General features: G+C 35.0%; 1 protein-coding gene across 1 annotated transcript in view; it reads right to left on the bottom strand.

Moving 5' to 3' along the window:
* PTH2R (parathyroid hormone 2 receptor) overlaps nucleotides 1–27,791 on the bottom strand; it is a 119,994-nt gene that overhangs the window by 2,813 nt on the left and 89,390 nt on the right. The window contains exons 10-11 of the mRNA XM_027873892.1: nucleotides 11,922–12,016; nucleotides 849–987 (exon numbers count right to left, since the gene is read on the bottom strand). Coding sequence (XP_027729693.1) covers nucleotides 849–987; nucleotides 11,922–12,016 — 234 coding nt within the window. The remainder of the gene's footprint in view (nucleotides 1–848; nucleotides 988–11,921; nucleotides 12,017–27,791) is intronic.

Raw genomic sequence — 27,791 nt, 5'->3', positions numbered from 1 at the left:
TACTTAAAAAGGTATAATAATGGCATCAAGCAGGGTATAACAATCAGGTAGAGTAATGGACTAAGATCAACGTTTAGAGTTTCAACATACACAACAGCAACATGGCATTATGAAAAAAAAAGAATTGGACTTAGAGTCAGAAGACTTGACAAGGAATCACAATTCTGCCACTTACAAGATATGTGAACTTGGTCAAGTCACACATTTTACTTCTCTAAGCCTGTTTCTTCATCTGTAAAATGGGAATGATGATGATACTTGAGAGGCAGAGCAGTCTAGTGAATAGAAGACTTGATTTCAAGTCCTACCATTGACACCAACATCTTAATGCCTCAGGTGATTCTCTAAGACTAAGAGTAGCACTGCCCTGTTGCATTACAGGAGGGAATTTCCACACTTAGCAAATCACAGTTCTTTACCCCAACTCAATGATAACAACAGCAAAATCTTGACATGCTTACTTACCTATCTCACAGGACTACTATGGGAATCAAATCAGTTAATCTATGTGAAAACTTTGTAAAAACTTTATGCAAATATAAGATGTTAAGCCTCTGTTGAAAATCAAATCTGATAATCACATCAAATTAATTTTCCACCAAACAAATTGTTACATGTCCTGAGTTTGGGTTTTCATTTGTGAGAAAGAGCTCTTGGAGGTAATGTTCTTATGAACAAAGATGGAGACAGATAAACCCTGAATTTCATAACATAAGGAGCAGTAACATTATGCCCTTACATGGTTGTGGGGGCCACATACCTTAGTCAAAGTGAAGCAAAAAAGGAAGGAAAATTGGCCAAAAGTAGGGCAAAAAACAAACATTTATCACCTTATCTGTCCTTTGTACCTGAAAGGAGTTAAAAAAGAGTTCACAGTGCATCCGGATCTGCCATCCTAATCCAGTGAAAGTGTGGGGCAGACACACAAACACAATATAGTGGACTCCAAAGACCAAGATCAGAACCAACGTAGACTTTGCAAGTTTTCTGAAAGAGAATGGCAAAAATTTTTTCTTAGAATTAATTGGAATATCTTAAAATAAACATGATTTGCCAAAGAAATAGTGCATTAATTAAGAAACTGGGAGTCTCTCTCTCTCTTTTTTTTTGTCTGTCTTGACTTACCTCTTCTCCAACCCAGATATCATTGTCTCTCATTCTTCCTTTTACTTTCAAATTGAAAGGTGGACTACAGTCTCATTTCCTCTAATTCTTATCATTGATTTTTCCTTAATCTTCTTTTATTCCTTCAACTTAGTAATTAGGAATCCTTTTCTTTTTCAATCAGTAAGGAATTAGAGTAAAAAAAAATTGGACGTTTTGGAATTGGAGCAAGTCACTTCAACTCTCTAAACCAGTTTCTTTATCTACAAAATAGGTATGATGAGAACTCTAATTCACAGAATTGTCTTGAGGAAAATTCTTTGTAAAAGCCATACCAATTTTAGTTGTAATACTAGTCATACAAATGAATGCCTTTACATTTTCCTAAACAACTGTGATTGCTGAACTTAGGATTAAGTATCAGGGCAAGTATGGCCATTATAATTATCTAGTATTCATTTAAAATATTTTTCTTTTTTCCATTGATATTTTGGTTGTCGTAATATATATGGTTTTCCTGCTTGCTTCACTTTGTATCAATTTCTGTGTCTCTCTTATGCTTCTATGAATTCTTCATAGTTATTGTTTCTCATGGAACAATAATATTCCACTGTATTCATTTTCAAATCAGGCCTCAAACACTTAGTAGCTGTGTGACCCTGGGCAAGTCATTTAAGTCTTCAGTTTACATCAGTTTCCTCATCTCTAAAATGGACACCCCCCAGAGTTGTTAAGATAAAATGAGATAATAATTTTGAGTACTTTGCGAAGATGAGATTGTTATATAAATACTAATTATTTCTCCTCCTTCTCCTCCTCTTTCTCCTTCTTCTTTAAATTTTTTTTCTGTCTTTGGAACCCGTATGTTTTTAACCTCCTTGGAGTATATGTCTAGCTGTGGGATCGCAGAGTCAAAGATTACCAGCAATTTAGTGACAGTATAATTCTAAATTGCTTTCCATACTGTTGTACTGATTTGCACTTCTGCTGATTCTATCTGAATTTCCACAGCTCCATTAAACATTGATGGTGTTTGTTGTCTTTGCCATTTTGCTGGTTATGAAGTGATACCTCAGTATTCTTTTAATTTGAATTCATTCCCCCCTTTGTTTTAGCTATTTGGAAAAGTTACATAATTGGTAGCTTCCAATTCTTCTGAGAACTATTTGTTCATAGTCTTTGACCACTTATCCATTTGAGGGAATGGGCTCTTGGCTTTATTTATTTATTTGTGTTAGTTACCTACATGTCTTAGATATAAGACCCTTATCAATAATATTTGCTTTGATTCTCCCCCAAAATGACTACTTCCTTTCTTATCATAGTTATGTTGGCTTAGTTTGCGCAAACATTTTCAATTTCATGTACTCATGTTTCTCTATTTTTTATCGTCATATCTATTCCTAGTTTGGTTAAGAATTCTACCCCAGTCACAAATGTGAAAGGGATCAGATATGTTTTTCTTCTATTTAAAAAAATATTGTGACATTTGACAACTAGATTATGTATCCAGTTGGAACTTATTGTGGTATATGGTGTAAGGTGCTCATTTAAGTCTATTTTATGCCAAATTGCTTTCTAGTTTTCATAGTAATTATTGTCAGATATGGAGTTCTTCACCAAGTAATTTATGTTTTGGAGTTTTTTGAACATTGGATTATTGAATGTTTCTGATAGTATTTTATTTAATCTGTTTCACTGATCTACTTTTCTTTTTCTTTTAATGAGAACAACTAGTTTTCATGATCACTGATTTACAATATAGCTTGAAATTTGGAAGTGCGATTCCATTGCATCTATTCCCCCACCTGTATTTTTTTCTTTTTCTTTCAAATGAATTGTACTATTTTTCATCTCCATTTAAGGTATCCTCCTGGTAGTTTGATTGGTCTGGCACTATCTGTTTATTAGATTATATAGTATTATTAGTTTTATTACATTGGGGTAAGATCTATGATTATTTTTTTAATAATTGTCCTTGTATTCATGTTAGATATACCTTGGTAGATGCTGGTACACCAGTTTGACAAACTTCTTTACAGTTGAGATTATTTCATTCTTTGTATTTGTATACTATGAAGTTGTAAGCTTCCTGAGGGCAGGGGCTGTCTTTTGCCTCTTTTTGTATCCCCAGTGATTATCACAGTGCCTGGCACACAAGTACTTAATAAATATTTATTGACTATCTAATGTTTAATAGATTATTGTTTATTAACCAATCATGGATAATTTGATTTTCAAGGCTTATGTCAGGAGTAGTTAGGATGCTTCTCTCTTTGTAAAGAGATGAGGAAATATATGTTGTAGGTTTAAACAATCAATTAACAACCATTTATTAAGGACTGACAATCTAAGGACTGACAAGATATTTTATATATAGTTTATATATAATTTATATAAGTTTATATAGTTATTTTCAATGAAGCTTCCTTTTCTACTATTTCCTCCTGGATTTTGTTATTGTTTCATAGAACTGCTATAATTTTTATAGGTTTATTTTATAACCTGCTACTTTGTTGAATCTTTCAATAGTTTCAATTAGTTTCTTTGCTGATTCTTCAAGGTTTTCTGAACAAATAATGATGTCATCAGCAAGTAGAGATAATTTTTCTCTTCTTTGCCATGTTTATGTTTTTGGTTTCTTTTTCTTATTTTTTTTGTTCTCCTTAGCATTTTTAGAAACATCAAATTACAGTGAAGAAAAGTGAGCATCCTTTATTTACTCTTAAATTTATTGATTTTTCTATTGCATATATACTGTTTTTAATTTTAGACATATATTTTTATCATATTAACAATGACTATTTCTTGCCTTTTGATTCCAGTGAGAGGAAATTTACAAGGCAACAAATTCATAGAAGATTAGAGGAAAGGGAATTTGGCATATTTGTTCTTAAGAGCATTTTTCAGGTATTACTCTACATCCTACATGATATACTCATATCTCAAAGGGTTTCTACATGAAAAAAGTCCTTCTGTGGTTATACTTTAAAGAATTTTTAGCACAACCATTGTGCTTTGTCAAAGGCTTTTTATAACTCTATTGATATGTATTTTGAATTTTTTTAATTTTTAATATGGCTATGTTCACTCTTTTCCAATGTTGAACCATTATTCCATTATTAGTCTAAATCCAATTTGATCATACTAAATAATTTTTTTGATATACTGATGTGTTTTTGCTAGCATGGTTTAAAAAAATCAATTAAATACGTATTTACTAGTGATTACCCTGATTTTTCTTAAATATCCCTAGTTCCTTCATCTCATCCTCATCATGTCCTTCTTTCATTTCCCATAAAGTGCATTCATCTTTAGAACTCTTTTCTTCAGAAGGACTCTGTGGAATAAATGTGAATACTATTTGATTTTTTCCTATATTAACTATTTGAAACTCTTTATTTTATATCTCATCTCTGAGAGGCTACAAATCCTCTGAAACCAGAGGCTTTACTCTCTCTGTAGGATATCACCTAATTGCTGCTTTTCTAGTGCCAGCCACTTTGTGGGTACTCAGTACATTTTAATTGAATTGAATACAGCAGAGAGGAACCACATTAATTTTACCCTTAGTGCCTTAGAATCTTTGTAGAATGCCAATTTGAAAAAAATTGCATTCCACATCTCTAGGGCAGGCGTTCTTAACCTGGAGTCCACAGATTCCTAAAGGGTCTGTGAATTGCTTTTGGGGACTCGAGAAGTTGATGGGGAAAATTATACCTTTATTTTCACTTATTGCCAATGGAAATTTAGCCTTCAATTATGAATCTAAAAATGATATCCTGCTGTCTTCACTTTGCATTATTTCCTTTATCTTCTCGTACTTCTCTGAACTCCTCATCGTTATTGTTTCTTATAGCACAATATTATTCTATTGCATTCGTGCATCATTAGTTGTTTAATAACTTTTTTTCTCACTTATCACTAAATGAAATTTGGCCTTCAAGTAGGAATAAAAATATTTAGAGAAGGGGTCCATAGGTTCCACCAGACTGCTGAAGGGGTCCATGACCCAGAAAAGATTTACAACCCCTGTTGTAGGATGAAGTCTTAAGTCCCTCTGAGGTGTTCTGTCATAACCAAACCTACTTCACATTTTTCCTTCTGGATGAAATGAAAAGCTAAATATTTTCAAAATGGCAAATTTAATCTATATTTTATGTGAAAAATATTGAAACTTACAATCTCAAGAACAATTTTGGAAAAGCAAGAGAAATTTTTCTCACAAATATCACAGTCATTCTTCACTCTTTCCTAATGGGTGTCACTAAGATGGAGTTTAGAGATCAAATTTTCCAGGTCTGACTTTGGATCTTACCCAAGTTGCTACAACATCCTAGAAAAAGTATGCCGACTTGCTTGGCATGTCTATCTACACACACACACACACACACACACACACACTTACACACACATAACATATGCATAGCACATATCATCATTATAGCTAGGCTTTGTAGACAGCTTCTAATAAGAAGAAATTAATTACCTATGAAATGATTAAAGAAAATATTCATAGAGAAGGGCCTGGCAGAATACCAAAATACATGAAGAAGTTTAAGTTATTAGGGTCTTCTTGAAAAGATGGATAAATACATAGTCTAAGTAAAACTCAGAGAAGGACAATTTTAATTTCCAATGCTTGAATGATTCAATGCTCAAACTATTAAAAATTTTAGGATTATTTTTCCATCACATTTTGAATTTTAAATATATCTTGTTCTTCTAGAGATGAGGATTCCAATCTTGTTGTCTTGCCAAGGGACTGACAAGATAATAATAATTAAAAAAAACTTTTATCTTAAATTTTATAGATTCCTCTATTTGTTCTCAGTATATCAGCCTTAGAATAGCTGAGTTAATTAATTTCATTTAGAGTCAGTCTTAAAATAATATACTACTGTTTATAAGAAGGGAATATTTATTTTTAGGAGTAATAATGATGCTTTTCCAGGAGACCAGATCGATGCTTATGAGATGAAACCAGTGTTCAAGAGGGAAGTATTTATTAAAATAGATTTTGAATCTATTAATAATTATGCATTATTATTTTTAATATGAACTCACTTGCTATGTGACAAAGAATGTGAAGACAGATATTTTGAAATAAATATAATTTTTGAATGAAATATGAATTTAACCAGTGTCAGTGTATTTTTGTGCATTTATTTACTTTCAAAGCAAGAATTGCTCCAGGATAAGAAATATAAACACAAATTCACTATATCAGCCTCCTGGTTTGTAGGATGAAGCCCCAGTGAGTACACAGATCTCAGAAGTGGAGCAATTAATGGAGTTCCATAGTCAATATAGAGGGTACAGTGAAGAAAAATCAATCCCTTCTTTATAAGTCCCACTCATAAGTTTACTCATACCATCCAAACATAACCACAGTGAATTCTTTATAAGAAAAAAAGAGAATTCCATTTTTCAGTGCCTTCCAGTTCTCAACCCATTTTCATCTGACAGTATTTGCTTAGTGACTGGCTTGCGGAGGGAGGATGGGTTGAAATTACCAGTGACAAGAGAAGAAAGACTATATCAATGGCCTAGGAAATAACACAATATTTTTTTAAAAGGTCATCTTAAGGGAGGCTTGAGAGCAGGTAAACAGAAGGCTTGGAGAAAGATCAAATTATGGCATGAATATTTTTTAGTAACTCACCAAGAGTCAAGAATATTTGCTTATTAGAGCCAATTAGAAGTTAAACAAAAGCATAATCACCTTATATATTTGTATCAAATTATCACATGGAATGTCATTGGCCATCCCCAATGCCTGGAATGATGTCCTTCCTCCCTTTCAGTTCCCGGGATGTCTGTCTTCCTACAAGACTCGAATCAAGGATGACCTTTTACATGAAGCCTTTATGTTGGATTCCCCCAATTGCTAGTACCTTCCTTCCCAAACTACCTTGCATTTAACTCTATTGCATGTATTTATACTTACTCTCTTTGTAGTTTTTCAGCATACATTTATATATCTATTTCTCACCTGTTAGACAAACTTCTTTAGAGTTGGGATTATTTCATTCTTTGTATTTGTATCCCACTATTTAATGTAAACTCCCTGAGGGTAGGGACTATCTTTTGCCTCTTTATGTATCCCTAGTGATTATCACAGTGCCTGGCACATAAGGGTTTAATAAATATTTATTACCTATTGATTGACTATCTAATGTTTAATAAATGCTTGTTTATTAACTGATAATGGATAATTTGATTTTGAAGGCTTAAATCAGGAGTGGTTAGGGTGATTCTTTCTTTGTAAAGAGATGAGGAAATATTTGTTGTAGGTTCAAAAAATCAATGAACAATCATTTATTAAGTGGTTGTTTTGTTTCAGGCATTGTGCTAAGTTCTGATAAAAAATGAAAGTGGTACTTGAACTAAAAGAATCTACATTCTAATGCAAGAGGACACGTGTATAAATAGGCATATATAAGAAACATATAGAGTAGATAAAAATTAACTTTTAATGGAAGGCACTAGTAGCCTGAGAGGGGTGAAGGGGAGATTGGGAAAGACCATCTATCTAAGGCAGTATTTGAGTTGAGTCTTAAAGGAGGCCAGAAATTTAGAGCTAGATTGAATCTTGTAGATTATCTAGTCCAAAAATGAGGACCCTCAGGCTTAGGGAGATGAAGTGATTCATTCATGGTCCCACACCCAAGATAATAAATGGCAGAGCTGGAATTCAAATCCAGGGCCCCTTCTACCACTAGGTATTATGAATTAGAGTAGCTAGTACCAGCATTCTTTAAAGGGGTACCTGTATGGTAGCAACTATCTTCTGTTTAGGAGAAGAAACTCTAGCTCTAGTCCTAGTTGGAGGAATACTCCCCAGAAGAACCAGGTGTTCATATGTGGGGAGGGATTATCAAATTCTCCCAAAATCCAGCATCCAAAGCCAAATATGACATCTAGAATTTTTTGCTTTAGCTAAGATTGTATCGCTGAAACTTCATTTTTCATGTGGGTGTTAGAGAGAAAGGGTTAGAGAAGGTAGATAAAACTGGGCATAGGTAGGCATGAGGAGAAAGATGGCAGAGTAAGCAGTGAAGAGGCAGACCTCTATATTGTTTGCTCTTCTCTTCCCTTTATGAGATCTGGGGTATGGCCATCATTTTTATTGCCATTGATGTTTTTATTGCCAATGATGTTAAGATCATATCTAAGGAGTTAGTGAAGGAACAAATATTTGTTCCACAACTTAACCTACATTAGCTACTATGTGACTATTATGGGGTGGGATTATAGGACTAAGAAAGTTTCTTTTTTTCCTATGCATGTTGGAAGTCTCATTATTGTACTCTCAGACAAAACATTACCATAATGACTGATTACAGATACTTACCTATCTAATTTTTATTAAGGCTGTTTTTTTTTCCTTTTGTGTACTTGTTCACTTGAACATTTCTTGAGAAGCAGAACAGGCTGATGGCATGTTACCTTGGCCAAATTACTTTCCTCATCTATTAAATGATGTGATTTGACTAGAATGATCTCCAAGGTCCTTTCAAGCTCTCCTGTGTTATTAAATCTATGGAAGGAGGATACCATTTTCATATATTCTCCTAAGAGTTTTTCATTAAATTCCCCTTTAATCTGATGATAGATTTAGAACTCCTATTTAGCTTGAAGGCTTTGATTGTGGAAGTAAATATTCAAGTTGTCTACTTCATTATCTAAGGGTGAAGAGCACAATCAGCACATCAGAAGGTTCTTGAAACATTATGTTGGACTAAGTAGAATGAAAGAATGGGTGCAACACTCTCAGATTTGATTACTTAACCACACTTCATGGGAAAAGAAACAGGAGAAGGAATGGCAAAAGTATTTTAGGGACTCCGGAATTATGAAAAAGAGCTTAAATTGAATTTGAGAGTATCTGAGAAAGACCCAAGTTCAGAAAACTAGCTAGAGCTGAAGAAAAAGAAGGACTAGGGTAGGAGAAGGGAGAAAGGTAAGTGACTTAAGGAGATGGAGGGCTGACAATGGAGAAGGATTTAAGAAGGATGAGAAGATAATTGGCATCACAAAGTAAGACTGTTGTTAAGGAGAGAAAGGGAAGGAGGTTGACTATCACCAGGAAGTTGTTAATGAGATGCTAATGAGGTGAGAAGAAAAGTGACAGCTCCTGAATCGAGAAAAATCCATAAGCAGATTGCAATAGCAATTCTCCAAGAGCTTCAATGTGCATATAAAACAAATGATAATAATAACCCTGTATGGGGTCGTGAAAAATTTGGCAGCTGTAAAAGGTTTCTGAACACACAATAACCAAAAATTAATTAATAATCAAACACGTAATGAATCCAAGGTGTTTCTGGTAGTGCTTGCCTGTGTTGTATCACAAAATTTCATTACAGCCTTAGTTCTAAACACAGCATGCACACACTGAATATGTTGTCATACCATGTAATGCCAATGAATACTGCTGAAACATGAAAAGGGGTAGTGAGAGGAAAAAGTTTAAGAAGCCATGATGAAGAAAAGGAGTGGTGATCATAGGATTTAGAGTTGAAAGGGACTTCGAGATCATTGGGTCCAATTCACTCATTTTTTTTTTTCAGTTAAGGAAACCAAGATACAGAGAAGTTAAGTGATTTGCCCAGAGTCACAAAGCTAATAAAAGTAAAAGGTGGGATTCTAAATGAGGTCTCTTTGATTCCAAGTCTAGTGTCTTATCCCCTACAACAAAGATTCCAAAAAAGCAGCATGCAACACTCCCAAGTGTTACCTGAACCAGATTAAGATGTAATTGGGAAATAGTTAACAAAATAAATAAAGTAAAACATAGATAACATCACGTTTAAAAACTAAGTTGATATGTGGCCTACAGGGATCCTTATGTTCCAGTCAGTGCTTTCCTTTACTATTTGAGTTTGGCACCACTGGACTGCATCATGCTGTCTTTCTGAGGTAGTGGTTAGTGCTGAGAGGAATTGGAACTGCTATTTGCTGACATGGTAAGAATAAAGAGGTCTATGGTCTTTCTGGAGGCAGATCTACAATCTGACAAAGAACCTTTTGTTTTACAAAATAGTCAACATGCACTTATAGGGAGTCATGTGGGCATAAATGTGATATTGTTAGAAGAAATCTAGAAAGCTTTGCTAAAGATTCTGAACTCTTGGTCAAGAAACTGAAGACATCAGATGTGTTTTCATCACTTGTGCAGATTAAAAAGTGAGGGTTTCTGAGGAGGAAGATGGATTTGGAAACACAACCGCTGGTTGAAAAGGTCATGGTTGAGAATGGGGTGTGGATTTCTGCATCACACACTAAAATGTAGACATCACAAAATCCTAGCCAGAAACGGAGCGTACCTAACAAGTGACAAAATTGTTTTTCTTGAAAATTTAATCACAAAGGGAAGAAAATTGCATTCACATATCCGCCAGACTGTAAATTCTATTGATAACAACTATGCAGGATGAGAAGTTAGTAGTAAGGATAAATCTAAATTCATAGGATATAGCATATAAGAAACATGCTGCATTTCAGTAATTAAACCATGGACCAAAAATCTATATCCAAATGCACACTATTGGCTAAAAAAACAAGATGAATTATAGACCCTAATGACAAGAGGAAAATCTGACTTCACAGGTAGGTGTTGCTAAGATTGGATGGGATGAGACCTATGAGTGACTATGACTCCAGAAGGGGATACCTCAGAAAAAGAAGATATATAAAGGGGGCCTGGATTAGAAGTGTATATTAAGGTATATTTAGATGAGAAAATCCAGAAACCAGAAGGGGAATACATAGTGGAGGACATTTAATTAAAGATCAATGAAGTGTGACTATCCAACATCTAATATCATGATTTATATGCCAACCATTTCTGCAGAAAGGGGAAATTGATGTGTTCAGAGAACAGACCAAAAGGGCACAGAAAGGCACTATTGTGATGATAGTAGTCTTTAATTATTTGGACATATGCCCGAGTTCTTTCTTGGTTTATCTTAAGAATAATATCATTCTTCAAAATCAATAAGTGGAAACTCTATTCTGGACCAGATTTTCACAAGAAAGGTAAAACTGGTTGCTGGGTTGGAAAAGATGAGGAAACAATTGTTCTGTCTTAGAATTTGTGTTAGAGGAGAGAAAAACTGGGAATGGTCTGACATGCACCCTAGATTTGGGATAGCAAATTTCAAAGTACTCAGAAAAAAAGACAACGATCGTATGGACTAAATTTTGACAGGGGAAATTGGTCCAGGAAGGATAGTGAGTTCTCAAGAATGAAATTATAAAAACATGAAGAGAAATAATACTGATGATAAAATAAGAGGGCTTGAGGAAAAAACTGCTTAACTATTGCAAAATATAATGGGTTTCTTCAGGAAACAGTTGGGGTCCTGACCAAATAAAGGGAATATGACCTGTGTATTACAGCAGGGATTCTCTTTCAGGTATTATATAGAGTGGACAGGTGACTGTCAATGACCCTTCTAACTGAGATTCTAGGACTCTAAACAAAACAAATCCATTGTCTTGATCTTTTCCATAGAATGCTCATTGTTTTTGTAGTCAAAAAAATACATTATTTATTCAAAGTATGTCAGTTTAAAACATTTTAAGAGAAAGAAAACTCATGCTATGCTATGCAGCAAAAATAATAATGTTTGTAAACATCATATATATTTTCATAAAATAAATCCAAGCTTTCAATTAGCTATGCCATGGAAACAAGGAAAGATTATAAGCCAGACATTTCTTACAGATGTTCATTTCTTTGTTTTCTGATTTTTTCTTACACAGAGACATCACTGTAAGACTTTGATGGATTCCTATCCCAGAGTTACCTGTATTGTTTTCTTGTGTCATACCCAACAGCATTGGTCTCCCATATTTTAGTGGCCAGGACCCTCACGGTGTTGAGGAACAAAATAAAGTTCAGCTGAAAAACAAAGTATGAGAAAGAAAAAAAAATCAACTATGCTTCAATGTGTCTTGCATAAATAAACATGAACCTTCCTTTTGGGTACATAACCCAGGACTCATTCTTGAAAATCATTCATCCTATTGCCATTTGGATAAAGTATCTTAGAGGTATCCATGCAATCTATGTACAACTCCAATCTATATACTATGATTTAGCACATGTTATGTGTCACCTTAAACATTGCATTGGGTGATAGATATCTTTCAAAAAGTGAAAAATAGTACATAGGAAACAGAAATTGGCTGCTTTATTGACATACTAAGTATTGAACTTACTTCTGACATCACCAGCACCTACAAGAGAGACTTTAAATTCAGTACATCAAGGAATTTTAGAGGCAAGATTTTTAAAATTAACAATCATTTATTAAAGTTGAATGATGTACTGGTTAAGGAGCTAACCTTTGAATCAGGAAGACCAGGGTTCAAGGCCTTTTTTTTGATACATAGTATTTGTCTTACCCTGGGTAAATCATTTAACTTTATTTTATTTTATTTTATTCATTTATAATTTTTAATTTAATTTTATTTATATAACAAATTTATTTTATTTTTAATTCACAGAAAAAAAAGCACTTCCATAACATAGAAGAGTAAAATACACCTTTCTAAATTGTAGAGTAGTTACTAGTTCTGTTGATAGGAGAAGTTTCTTCATTGGGAAGGCCCTACACCAATTAAATCACAAATCTAGCTTAGCCAAGCATTGTGCTAGGTACTAAAGATACCATGTTTAACAATAAAACACACTCTGTTTTCAAGGAGCTTTCTGTCTATTGGAAAAAAGAATACGTACACAGATAAGTCAATGCAAATATAAAATATTTGCAACAAGGTGATACACCTAGATTCTCTTGGAAATCATGTATACTTCAGAGGAGGAGATATAGTAATGCATTGGAGGGGTAGATGCCTAGTGCACAAAATGTCTAGTTGGTCCATCAAGCACTCCCCCACCCCCCCCCCCCCCCGCCCCCGCCACTTTAGGGGTTTTGACAAGATGAAACAGCATGGAATGGTGAAAAGAGTCAAAACAACTTGCATTTGAATCTTGCTAGAGACAGCTTTTAACCTTGTAACCATATACCAGTTCATTCATCAGTAAGATAAGAATAACAGTAATTATATTTCCTTTTTCATAACTATGTTATGAATATTAAATGAAATACATGTACAAACACTTTGAAAACTTCCGAAATGCCATATAAATCCTAGCTGTTACTAATTAACAGTTTACTTCAATGATGAAGGGGATAGGGTGGGAAGTAAAAGAACTGTGAATTTTTCAGTGCTAGGCCCAGGCTCTGTACCTTGGCCTTTCTTCCTTCCTTCTTTCAAACACCTGAACTGTACTAGATTTCATGTCTTGCAAATTTGAAGACTTCCTTATTAAAGTTTTTGTCTCATCGCACCTGCAGGAATCCCACAAGCTTTGTTGAAAATCCTCTTATGTGGAAAAAGTCAGAACTTGCCTGAACTATGTGAAACTGTCCATCTCCTAGTGAATTCTAAATGGCTGGCCATCCCCTGCAGATTTGGCAGTGTGGTTAACTCAAATAAAATATTTTTCTTAGTCTAATTTTTGACATTATGTGATTCTCATGCCATTTCAATTTTATTTTATTACTTACAGGATGAATTACACCTTAGGAACACAATAAATTATCTGTGGAACAAGCGGAACAAGTTCTTAGCTCAGATGCTAGTAGACCAGGTCACTATGTCCCAGTGTACTACGAGGCTGTATTTGTTCATAATTATTTATCTTTTAAAGCAAAAGCTTCATTGTATCATATTATTCTAAAGCCCTATATAGACATATCATATATAAGCAAATTTTCTAATTGAGCTATAAGAATGATCGTGTCACAATATCAGCTATTATGGTTGATCATCAGATTGATTTGATACTAGAAAAATAGATCGGTTCAAGGAATTAGATGCACAAGAATCAAAAATAACTTTTTAAAAAATGACTTGATGTTTGGAAAACCCCAAAACATAAATTACTTGAGGAAAAAATTTTATATTTGATGAGAATTACTGGAAAAAGTTGAAATCATTTTTGCCAGACACTAGGTGTTTAGACCAGCATCTTACAGAATATATAATAATAACCTCAACCTGAATACAAAAGGTTACATCATGAAGGAAGACATTTAAGAAGACAACTCTTGTAACTATAGGAAGTAGTCAGGAAGGTCATTTTTAACCAAATATGAGATGTATGTGATCATAAAAAACAAGAAAATAAATAACATACAATTTAAAAAAGGATTCACACAACTGAAATTGCAAATACAATAAGAAAAATTATAGAAAGGGAAAAATATTAACAATCATGAATGATAAATTTGATATCTAAGATATATAAGAAAATGACACAAATATATGAAACCAATAGATAAGTTGTAAATGACATAAATAATTTATAATGTAATATCTTTTGTTGCTATATCACATGACTTTATTTATAAATTTAGCCTTCTAATTTCTTCTACTCAGTGAGCCATGTCATGAGAAATGATTTAAATAGAGGAATATATGTGTATGTGTGTGTCTGTGTGTGCATACATATCTACACATAAACACATATTCATATAAAACAATACGTACATACATATATATGTGTATATATACATGTATATGTGTCTATATGTGTATATATATATATATGTATATATAATCAACAAAACCAACCAACATATCACCAGTGTCTGGCAGTATGTGAAATATTCTATACCCATAGTTTCCCACCTTGTAATAAAAAGGATAAGGAGGATTTCTCAAGTGTTTTCCATGGCCAATGTTGATCATTCTAATTCCACAATGGTCAGTTTAATTTTTGTTATTCCCATTTCCATTGTTGGAGTAATTAAGTGGAGGCCGCTAGGTGGCTGAGTGGACGGAGCACTTGGCCTGGAGTCAGAAAGACCTGAGTTCAAATCCTGCCCCTGACACTTACTAGCTATGTGACCCTGGGCAAGGCACTTTACCTGTTTGCTTTAATCCACTGGAGAAGGAAATGGCAAACTATTTCAGTATCTTTGCCAATAAAACTCTATGGGCAGAATTGGCGTGCTGTGGTCCATGAAAAGTTAGACATGACTTTAAGTATTTCCCTGGTTCTTACTCCACTTTGTATTCCTATGTTTCTCTAAATATTTCACTTTTATCATTTATCATGTTGAAGTAGTATTCAATAACATCCATCCATGTACCATTATTTGTTTAGCCATTCCCCAAGTAATCTTAACTTGGAGATGCCTCCACCATGTGTCTTTCTGAGTCCCTGGTCTAGACTACCATTTTATGAGGTGTGTAGGCCATGCTCACTACACTCCAAGATCCACTTATTATTATCTAGATTTTTCTACCTCCTCCCCAATAGCCTTGCTCCTGAGCTAGTATCTTTCTTATCACTTTTCCCACTGCATCCTAATTTTCTCAATCCACTTTACATGTCTTTTGTCATTTAAATATAAACTCGAGATTAGAGACTTTTTGTCTTTTTTTATTGTATTTTCATCTTTCAGTGAATAACAACAGTTATTCACATTAAAAAATAAAAAAAAACTTTAAACAATGTTTTCTATATCACTACCTAATGGGTATCTTTTTCTTTGTTTATTTTCAGTTCCTTGCTTTCACTAAAAAAAAGTGTGGCTGTGACTATTTTGGTTATACATGGGCACTTTTTATCTGTCTCTGACTTACCCAGGGAAATTATACATTCCTATCAGTGGGATTTTTGGATCAAAGGCTATGAATATTGCAATCATTAATGTAATATCACATTCCAAGCTCTCTGCTCTTTTGTAACCATGGCTGCTACATCTTGTGTGATCCTGGCTTTCGCTTCTCACTTCTTTAATTCTTTTTTTTTTCCCTAACTATTAATTTTTCTTCAACTCTGAAGCAATAGATTTTGGATATGAGGTTCCTGAGAGTTTTAACTTTGGGGTTTCTTTCATAAAGTGATTGATGGATTCCATTTTTATTGTTCTCTTTGGTTCTAAGAGATCTAGGTATGATTTCATTACATATTATGTCCAGCTTTTTAGGTAGTCCAATGATCCTTAAATTGCTTTCTTTTATCTCTTTTCCAGATCAGCTGTTTCTGTAGAAGATACTCTATATTTCCTTCTGTTTCTTGGTCTTTTGACTTTGTTTAATATTTCTTGTTATTTCATGGAGTCCTTAACTTCCACTTGGTTCATTCTAAGTTTCAAAGAGTCTTTCTTGAGGAAAGTTGTATACTTCTTGTGCTAAGCTCCTAATTCTCTTTCCAAGACTTAGCTCTAATTTTTTCAAGTTCTTTCCACTGTCATTCTTATTTCATTTATAAAATCATTAAAAAAAACCTTTTATAATCTCTTGATTAGTTTATTTCAGCAATTCTAGTTGCACCTGTGACCCACCTGTGTTTTATTTTGCAGCTTATCCTGCAGATATTTTGGAATTACTTTCTTATTTGGGGTTTGTGACTTGGGTGTTCCTGTCATCATAATAACTTTTATGGTGGGATTTGGTTTTCTTTTGTCATTTATTCATTCTTCCAGCATTATTTCCCAAAAACGGACTTTTGCTAGGGCCAAGTACTACCCAATTCTGGAAGGAATTTCTGGGGCTTGCTTGGTTTTGTATTTTCTTGATCTTCTTGTTACTGCTTTCTCCAGGCACTGAGTACTGTATTCTTCAGGGATCATAGAGAGAGCTCAGGATAAGGACCTGCAAACTTTCAGTGGGTCCAAAGCTATCAACCTAGCATGAAGTCTAATTGCTGTCCTACTTGTTTGAACTTTGCAAACTCCTGAAACTGGTTTGGGCTCAGGCTCCAAGTATGGGCTTACACCTGGTTAGAGATCCACTAGATTGCTGCTTGGTTTTGGTCACAAACAGCTGGAAGGCTCTGTAGGTTTAGAGGTTCAGAAATGTGGGCTTCCTCTTGCTTTGAGCTTCTTGCTTTGAGCTTCCTGCTTTGGAATATTTGCCACATGCCTCAGCTTGATCTTGGCTAGATCTAAGGCCCTATTCCAAACCAAAAGTCATATGGATACTGCTCACTTCTGTTCTTACTCCTTGTTCACTAACTAGTTTCAGGCCTATTACTGCTCCTTACCCCATTTTTTCATGCCTAGACACAGATCCCCTCATCAGTCTCCATTGGAACCAATAACCAGTTGAACATTGAGTAACTGAAAAATCAATAAAGAACCTGAACAGAAAATTAAATGTATCTCTCTTCTCTTCACAAAAAATTGTTGGATTACTGGAGCAGAATGCTGTACACATCATCAGATGTGGTCATAATGCTTTATTCTTTTTGTTATGGTGGGAATTATAATCTAGAAGTAGGTATGTGGGAAGAGGAGAGAGTGAATATTTTCAGAAGTGATTATGAAATTCAATTTTTATGACAAAAGGCAGAAAAATTTACTTTGAGATAAATAATTATTCTTATTAGAAATTTAAAAAAAACAATGCTTTTATCAGTAAATATTTTGATATGAATGTGGAGAAACTAGAGGGAGTTCGGAGAAGTACAATAGTACAATTCTTTGAATGTAATACATATTTAATCAAGGGTTGTTGAAGTGAAAGAATGGACCAAACAAAAGCAAAGAAAAGTGAGTTGTTTTGAAGAACATAAAAGAAGACAGTGATATCTTTTAGTATTGATTAAAGTAGAGGAAATTTTGGCTAGACATATGGAAGAACATCTTTATAGTAAGAGCTATTGAACATCAAAATAATATTCTGAAGATGATTGTGGACTAGTCATCTTGTAGATGGTTAAGAAAAAGACAGCTAAATCTTGACTGGATTGTGAGATAAGATGGATATCTTAATGTAGTAGTTCGGTCATTTTCAGTCATGTCCAACTCTTTGTTACCCAATTTGGAGTTTTCTTGGCAAAGATACTGGAGTAGTTTGCCATTTCTTTCTCCAGCTCATTTTGCAGATGAGGAAACGGAGGCAAACAAGGTTAAGTGATTTGCCCAGGGTCACCTAACTAATAAATGTCTGAGGCCTGATTTGAACTTGGGAAGGTGAGTCTTCCCGACTTCAGAGGCCCAGTGCTCTGTCCATTGTGCCACCTAGCTGTCTCGAGGTTCTTTCCAAATAATGTGACCAGTTGCCAAAAAATGAGCTTTGATTATCATATCTTAGCTGATGATTTCCAAATCTATGCATACATCTCTGATCTCTCCCCAAATCCAGTCCTATACTGACAGTTACTTGATGAACATATTTATCTAGATGTCCTGTAGGTGTCTCAAACCAAAAATATCCAGCATAGAATTCATCATCTTTTATCCTAATCCTCTTCCTCCTCCAGTTCTGCTAAGTATCACCATCTTTCCAATCCCCACAGTTATTTTCAATTCGTAACAACTTTCATTTAGTCTTTTTACACCCATTCAGTTGCCAAGTTCTTTCTCTAAGACCTCTCATGTGTCCACCTTTTCTCCCATGACTAGCACCTTAATTTACACTCCCATTACCTTTAGTCTGGACTATTACAATAGCTTCCTCATTCATCCTCCTGCTCTGAGTTTCTCATTTTTCCAATATCTTCCATACAGCTGCTAAGACAATCTTCTCGAACCGAAGATCTGACCATGACACCCTAGCATTAAAATTTTTCCAGTGGCTTCTATCCTTTTTAGACTCAAATAAAAACTCTTTAGTATGGCATTTAAAGAACTTCATAATCTGACTATAAATGACCTTCCTAGACATTTCACCTTACTTCCTTTCACACATTCTACAACCCATAGGAAAAATGACCTACTTGCTATTGCTTGAACTCAGAATTTCTGTTTCCTACCTTTTTGCCTTCGCATTGCTCCCCTACCTGAAAAACACTTCCTCCTAATCTCTAACTCTTAGAATATTTGATTTTTTCCCCCAAGGTTCAGCTCAGGTACAACTTTTTACATGACATCCTTCCTGATTTCACCTCTCCCCCACCCCTGTTATTAATACTCTTGAGTCAACCACAAGAAGCATTTATTAAGCACTTACTATGTGCTGGGCACTATGCTAAGTTATCATGTATTCACTTATCTATTTCTTCAACAGGATTCCCCCCTCCCAAGTACTTAATAATGGTGTGGTGGTGACACTGGGTTCTTAAAAATTATGCCTTTGGAGCACAGGCTTCATCAGTTTCCACCATACTGGAAAGTCTTCAAGTGTGGTACCAGTAATAGATTATGTCTGTCTTATAAGAACCAGCCTAAGTGTAGGGAGATTTGTAAGTAGGCTGGCAACATGGTGATGAATTCTTTGGCCATGGCAAACCCAGCAACAAAGAACAAATTATGTGTGTTCTCCTGCATTTGCAATGGTAGAATGATAGAAAGGAAGAAGTTGCTAGAATAAGATCTGCATGAGATAAGAAGGCATAGATTGGTTGAGATCTGAACCATTGGAAAGAATACTTGCATCCATGAGATCACAGATCAATTACAGTATCAACGCACTTGTATCCATTAGGATATATATCCACTGGGAGAGCATAAGCTTTCTAAAAGAAAGGCTGCTTTTTCACTTTTCTATTTGTATTCCTGGAAGTGGTAGGGAGTCATTGACATTTATTGAACACAGGGTTGACATCATCAGACCTGAACTTTAGGAATATCCCTTTGGCACCTAAATGGAGGAGGGACTGGTGAAGGGGAGAGACTGGAGGCAGGGGAGTCAATCAGTAGGTTATTTCAATAATCCAGGCAAAAGGCTGTGAGGGCCTGGATTGGGTTGGTGGCCATGTGAATGAAGAGAAGAGGTGAACATAAAAGAGACTTGCAGAGATGGAATCAATAGGAAATGGTAATGTAGGCAAAGAACTTTGTAAACTTTAAAGTTCTATGTAAAATGCCATTATTATCAAGCCAAAACAGTTTTATCTCTGGTTAGAGGAAGTCTATAAAGTACGTGGATGTTGCATTCCAGTAAATAGGATCTAATTAGGTAGCTGAGTCATACTCTGGTGATAATTGACATGTGCTCACACAAGCCATATCCTACGATGAGTCCTTCCTTGACAAAACCAGCTCTTGCTGATCTCCCATTTCTCTGGAGATAGGTTTTTTCCTTTCTTTTTTATGTTGTCTCTCTTTTGGGTTGTTGGTAGTTTTTTTTTTATTAATGTCTCATTCTCCCAGTTAGACTCTAACTTTTTTATAACAGCCAGAATTATAACTAAGTCTTCCTGCTATTTTACCAAAGGACCTGGTATAATATTTTGCATATAATGGATATTCGAAGATAGAGTATGTATTGTATATGTATTGTGCATTGATTTTGCCTCCTATGTGCTGGGTACATTGTGATAAAAGTAGCAGAAAGTATGATATGGTTTCTGCCCTTAAGGAAATGACAATCATTTTTTCCAGAAGTTATTAATGGACACCAATTGCTGTTGTACAGTAACCTGTGATGTCCTATCATGTGATAAATAGCTATGTACTGAAACATGAGTTCATGCTTTTGTGAGTCCAAAAAATAACCCCCTTGCCTGTGGACAATAGTAACCGGTCCTCATTACCACAAACCCTCTGCAGTCTCTGTCTCTCCTCTGCCTGCCTGAAATATTGGCTATCACTTCAGTCCTAAAGATGTTAATGCTGGAAGGAAGAGTCAGACACAGAAAATGATTTTTGTAATTTCCAAAGGAAGCTAGAATCAGAAAAAAGCCAAAACAAGAAAGCCAACACATACATATGCGATTGTTTTTCTCCTGTCTCCTGCTCCTTGCCCTCCACCCACAAACACGGCAGGCATGCTACTAGAATATAGATGATTGCATCTGTGTTTCCATAAAGTAATGCTATTTGATTTTTCCTGAAATGTTGCTGTTTCTTTCCAGTTGAGGAACTACCCTGTTCTGCCAATGAATTAGTATGGTGACTTGTTTAAGTGGAATTGTTATTGAATTGAATTATACTCTGCAGAACTGAGTACATGGGAAAAAAATCTCACAGCAACTAATATCTCTGTAAAACAGGCTTCTAAACTCTGGGCAATGCCAATGTTTATTTCAAGTGACAATGAGCATAACAAAATTCTAAAATAAGAAGAAAATTCAGACAGTCCCTTGAAGTCAAGTATGATGGGATTTAACTTACTTAGGGGCTAGTTAATACATGGTTAGTTTTTCTCCTTCCAAGAAAAATAAGCCACCAAGATGTCAAAAACAAGCTAAACCAAGAGATATTATTGGGTACTTTTGTGCCTCTAAATGTAATGACTTCTGACATCCAAATTCTGAATATGAGAAGTTCCAAGAACAAATAAAACCCATCTCTTTCAATATACTATACAGGAAAGGCCCTTGGTGTATAGTTATGAAATTCATTATTATTGTTTTGAAAAATTCTACTCTGGATAAAAAAGAGGGCTGGTTAAATTGTGATTGAGAAGCTCTAACTTCACATCCATGCGCTGAGGGAATGTAGGTGAAGATGTGTGCTCTATATATTTGTAAAATGAGATAACTTCAGATACAAAGTCTCACACTGAGGTGTACTAAACCTTCCTTAACATCCACAAGATGGTCTGATAAGTCTTATGAATGAGGATGACTATTTTTGCTTCTTTACTTTAAAGGTCAAGCCAGAATGTGTACACACACACTGTTATACACACACACACACACACACACACACACACACACACCTTTCACCCCACACACATTTAATTTCATCCAAAAGACATTGTACTCATTTACATATTCAATATATTAAGTTAGGAAAAAACAAACAACCTTATTGATGGTCTGATATTGAAATCCTGGTATCTAGATAATGCAAAATCAACATTAATACATTAATCCTTCTAACATTTAATAGACATTAGAAAATGAGATGCTACTAGAAATCTTCTATAGAAGGGGTTCTGAACCTGGAGCATGAACTTGGTTGTTGATTTTTTAAAATCATTTTAATTCTATTTTAATGTAATTAGTGGCACAGTGGATAGAATGTTGGACCTAGAGTCAAGAGGACCTGAGTTCAAATCCAGTCACAGATACTTACTAGTTGTATGACCCTGGTCACTTAACAGAGGTTAAGTTTCCTCACTTTCCTCAGTTTCCTCATCTATAAAATTTGGATAATAACTTCATATACCTTCCATGGTGGTTGTGAGGACCAAATGAGATAATGATTGTTAAGTGCTTAGCATAGTTACTGATACATAGTGCTATGTAAATATTAGCTATTATTATTATTATTATTATTACTATTACTCCTATTAATTTGTAATACTATGTGGTTTAGTTTATGCATTTAAAAACATTATGGGAAGTGGTCCATAGCTTCCCTACACTGATGCCAAAAGGGTTTATGACACAGGAAAGGCAAAGAACTGTTTTTCCATAGGTTTGTCACACAAGCACCAGAATATCACGAAGTTTCTTCAGTAAAGTCCTTTGAGTGGCAAAAAAACAAGTCTAACTGTAAACACTAAAAAAACAAAGTGGATGAAAAATATGATAAAGCCTAGATACTGATATAAAGCTGGTGGGTAGCTTATTGAAGTATTCTGTCAATATGTCTGTCCTGGATGTTCACAGAAGTGCCAGAACTAGTGATTTTAGCACCTCTGGCAAGCAGAATAGATTGGGCTCTCAAAAACTTTTGTAATATTAGCAGTAATTAGGACAAATTCACTTAAGTAGGAGGGAGAATTAGTTACTAAAGTGACTCCCAGATGGAAATTGTATACAAAGCTCTAGCAGTTTCTCATCATAATTTTACACTTTATTAACTTCTTTCCTTTCTGGGCTCCATTCCCGACTTTCCTCCATGCCACTGAAGCATCCTCATTTTGGAAGTTCACTTTGATCCTGGTATCCTTACACTGGAAATATGTTCTACCCTTTCTTCTGATTGATTGGCTCTTCCCAGCTTCTCCATTTTTTAAAAACATGTTCCTGAACCAATCGCTTCCTTTTCCTCTCAGGGCTCTATTCCTTAACTATTCATCTTTCTCCACCAGGTCTTCACCTGGATACCTTTGCTTTTCCCTCCCTTCCACATTTCAGCTTCCTTTTCTGTGTTACAAGCTTGTTGAGGGTAGGGACTTTCTTTCTTTTTTTCTTGTATTTATATTTCCAGTAATTAGCATAATTTTTGACCATAATAAGTGACTAATAAATGCTTGGAACAGCTAGGTAGCATAGTAGCTAGAACACTGGGACTAGAGTCAAAAAAGACTCATCTTCTAGAATTCAAATCTGGCCTCAGACACTTACTTCCTTTGTGACCCTGGGCAAGTCATTTATTCTTGTTTGCCCCATTTCCTCATCTGTATAATGACCTGGAGAAGGAAATGACTGAACCACCACCCAAAATATGTTTGTTGACTTAATTTGACTTTCCTAGTCAACTAGGCTAAGATCCCAGTTGATCCAAACTTCATAAGTGTTAAATTTTTGTGTCCTCAAAGTTCCAGTATTCTGGGGGCAAAGCTCCAGCTGCCCTGACTAGTTACAATTCTAATAATAAACTGGACACAGGGTGGAGGAAAAAGAGGAGATAGGGCTGAATTGTGTATATATAACCATGTATTAATTTAAATAATTGTACACTGTTTATAACTGCCAAAGCCTATCTCTTTAAAATCAATACTCTCCTTGTGATAACAAATGATTATAGCTCATACCAAACCATGATCCCCAAAGAAATTCAATTACAGAAACAGAAACAAAGACCAGAGTAATGAAAACCATTCATGTTGAACAAAGCCAGACCAGATGTTACTTTGTATGGTACACTATGTATGGTGATTTCTTATGTACCAGACTTATGAATGGTAATTTCTATTAAAAAACATAGTTGGGGATATTTATGACTAGAAAAAGAGGTGGGAAATTCATGTGGCAAGAACTAGAGATGACAAATGGATAGTCCAAATTGTAGAGTGGTATACTCAAGATAATAAGGACAAAAGGAAGTCCTTCAATGGACCAATTTTCTATGGAACATTTATGTCAAAGTATAGACAAAAACTTGTAGCAAGAGAAGGCTTGGAAAGGGTATGATTGGCATTATAAGATGGAATACTCATGTCAATGACATCATGGATCCTTCAAAAAAAGCATAATCTTCAAAGTCACATTGGCCCCATAGATGTCATGTTATTGTGTTTCCAAGATGGCACAAATACCTAGTAATTTCCAAATACAGCATATCTCCTTTTTCCTAAAAATAACTGATGGAAAAAACACTACTGGAGCATATAGTCTTAGGGTCTAACTCTTCATCCTTTTGGACAAATTTTATATTACTGTTGCCCTAATAGCCACTGTAGAGGGATTTCTCTTTACAAAAGAAAAGCAATTTGAATCAGATGCTAGATGTCAGGTTCCACAAAACTGACCAACACATTAATCAAGTCTGACAGGATATCCTGTCTTCCAGCTTCTTCGGTCCTAATCTTTGTAGTGAAGGGCAGGAAGTACAGCTTTTTTTCTCTCCTTGGAAGCCTAGCTTGGTTATTATAATGACAGCGTATAGTTTCAAATTTTGTTGTTACTCGATATCCATTGCTATAGTCATCATTTAGATTGTTTTGCTTGTTCTGTTTACTTCATTTCACATAAAAAATAGGAATTTTACTAGGCCTGTATGGATTCTTCATGTCTATTCTATTGTATCACATTCATATGATATTTGATCACTTACATGTACCATATTTATTTAGCCATTCCCTCCAGCAATGCTTATCTATTTTGTTTCTAATATTTTGCTACTACAAAAATGCTGCTAAAATATTTTGGTATATATGTGGAATGTGGATTTTTAAAAAATCATTAATCTCCTCGAGGTATATGCCAAGCAATAGGATCTCTTGGTCAAAGATTATAGACATTTTACACACTTTTTTAGTATAATTTCAGAGTGCTTTCCAAGATGGCTAGACAAGCGCCTAACTCCATCAGCAGCATATTAGTCTGCCCATCTTTTGATAACCCCTCCAACATGGACTGTTCTCATCTTTTGTCACCTGTGACAATTTTCTGGGCATGAGGTGAAACCTCAGAATTGTTTTGCTTTTTCCTTCTACAACCAGTGATTTGGAGTAATCTTTTATATGGTTCTTAATAGTATTCAGTCCTTGTTCATAAAGCTCTTTCTTCATGTCCTTTGACTACTTAGGAATTAGTGAATGCCTTTTGATCATATATTTGTGTTACTTATCAATACATTTTAGATATCAGACTCTTATCAGATATATTTGATGCAAAGTTTTTTTAAAACTATTTTCTTTATCATCTTACTTGAAAGGATTTTGTTATTGTGAGAGTTTTTTTAATTTCATGAAATTGGAATTCTCTGTTTTATCTTTTGTGGTCACCTTTAGCCCTTTTTGGTTAAGAATATTCCTCCTAGCTATAGCTGTGAGAATTATCTTATGATTTTTTAAAATGATGTTCTATTTAATATTCAATGTTTTTGAGATAACTGTGGTATTTGGAGTAAGATATTGGTCTAAACAATTTATGCCAAATCTCTTTCCTGTTTTCATAATAGTCCTTGCCTAATTGGGAGTTATTCCCAAAGTAATTTTAAGTTTTGGGGTTTATCAAATACTGGGCTATTGAGTTTAACTATTTCAGATCTATCTTTTTCAGGCTCTTCATTGAGCTACTTTCTATTTTTTAAAAAGCAATATCAAGTAATTTTGATGATTGATGATTTATAGGATAATTAAATGTCTAGAAATTATTCTAATTTTATTTTCATTTGTTATAATTATCTCTGTGTTTAAACATATCTAGTAGACCTCATGGGCAGCTAGTTGCACAATGGGTAGAATGCTGGGCCTAGAGTCAGAAAGGCTCATCTTCCTGAGTTCATATCTGGCTGCAGACACTTATTAGCTTTGTGACCATAGGCAAGTAATTTAAATTGGCCTCAGTTTCCTCATCTGTAAAATGAGCTAGTGAAGGAAATGGCTCCAGTATTTCTGCCAAGAAAATCCCAAATGGGGTCAAAAAAAGTTTGACATGACTCAAAATGACAATTACAACAATCAAATAATTTTGATGATTAATGCTTTAGAGTATAATTAAAAGTCTGCAAATTATTCCAATTTTCTTTTTACTATTTACATGAGATTCTATCTACGTTTTTGTTTTCTTCAGGTGAATTTTGTTATTATGTCTACTTCTACACAGTGCCCCCTTGGTAGGTAAAATAAGAAATCTGTTATTGTTTTATTGGCATGGCCCAGTCTTGAGTACTGAACCTCTCTCTAGTTACTTATGTTAGTAGCTGTATCTATGTAACAATGCTAAATGGAAATAATGCCTCATGGTTGGAGATAATCTATTCCCCAAATTATATTTCTTTGGGCCTTTCCCCTGCCTTGTTTTTCTTCCAGGCCATGTTCCTGATGCTGGAGCCCTCTCAACCTAAACATCTTTCTCTAAGACCTGCCCCTTCCTCCCACTGATACTTTCTCCTGGAGGCCCCATTTTTATTTTATAGGAGCCCAGACTAGATTTAATTCCTTTCCTACTCCTGTTTCTGGCTTCTAGACTTTAAAACCATGCTTCAAAACCATGCCCCCATGTTGGGGACATCTCCTTCTTGTTCACCCCTCTTTGAGTTCTTTTTTATATGTTGTTTTCCCTCATTAGAATGTAAGCTCCTTGAGGACACAGACATTCTTTTTGCTTGGATTTTTATCCCCAGTCCTTGACACATAGTAAGCACTTAATAAATGCTTCTTTCCATCTTTCTTTGGTGCTTAGTCTTCATTCCCAAGACTACATCTGTCCTCTGGCCCTGTGTTCCCTCTCTCACTCTGGATGCTAGCTGATCTCTTTTTTTCCTGAGATAGAAAATTGTGTGGATGCATACCTATCCCTCAGAGACAGGAAACTCTGCTCCTCCAAATTTAAACTTTTCCAAGTCTATGCTTATCACAAAGCCTTCATTTCCCATCACAGGCTTAGACCTCCTCCACTATGGAGAATGGTCTGTAGTGGTACTTTGTCCTTCTTCAGCTTCCTGTCCCCTTCTTTCCAGCCAACTTGCCCCAGTCCTTTCTCTGTATTTATCTTGTGGCTTGCCCTAAAAAGGCCTTCAGCTTTCATTTAAGAATACAGGCTAAGAAGACATCAAATATTGAACTAGTTTTACTTAACTCAAAAAGCCCAAAGGACTCATAAGTAGTCCCCAAAGATTTAAAGTAATCCTATGCTCTGGTGGGACCTAACTTCCCCAGGGTCCAATGTAGTCACAGAAGACTTATAATGACACTCTGAGATTGTCTTCCCTCACAAAAATATAGGGAAGGAACCTGGGGTAGCTGGGAGTAAAGCAAGCTCTTTCCAAACAAGCCTCAGGCCTATAAAGTCTACATGATTTAAGAAAGGGTGAGTTCAAGTTGTTCTTTCATGTCCTAGCCCCCTACTAACTCATCCTACTTCCTCTTTGGGGCTGAATGAGTGGTGTGTCCCATGAGCATCTCTCCAACACCAAATGAGGTTGGGTACCTCCATTTTTTCTACCTGCTCTTGCCTAGGCTCTGCCTCCTTGAATCTCTACCTGGCTTGTCCATGTAGAGGTGTAGTCCATCTTGTATCTAACCTCCAAATCCTACTTTTCTTTATCTGATGCTGACCTGTCTTTTAAAGGCCAAGGCCACGGTTACAGCTCAGATGTGGGAACTAGTAATAGTATTTATGCAATGCTTTTTTTTTTTTT

This window comes from Vombatus ursinus, unplaced genomic scaffold (genome assembly GCF_900497805.2).
Source record: "Vombatus ursinus unplaced genomic scaffold, bare-nosed wombat genome assembly UNPS02014802.1, whole genome shotgun sequence".
In the NCBI taxonomy this organism is placed as follows: domain Eukaryota; kingdom Metazoa; phylum Chordata; class Mammalia; order Diprotodontia; family Vombatidae; genus Vombatus; species Vombatus ursinus.
The sequence above is the reverse complement of the archived record's forward strand: the minus strand, read 5'-3'. Positions and strand labels throughout refer to the sequence as shown.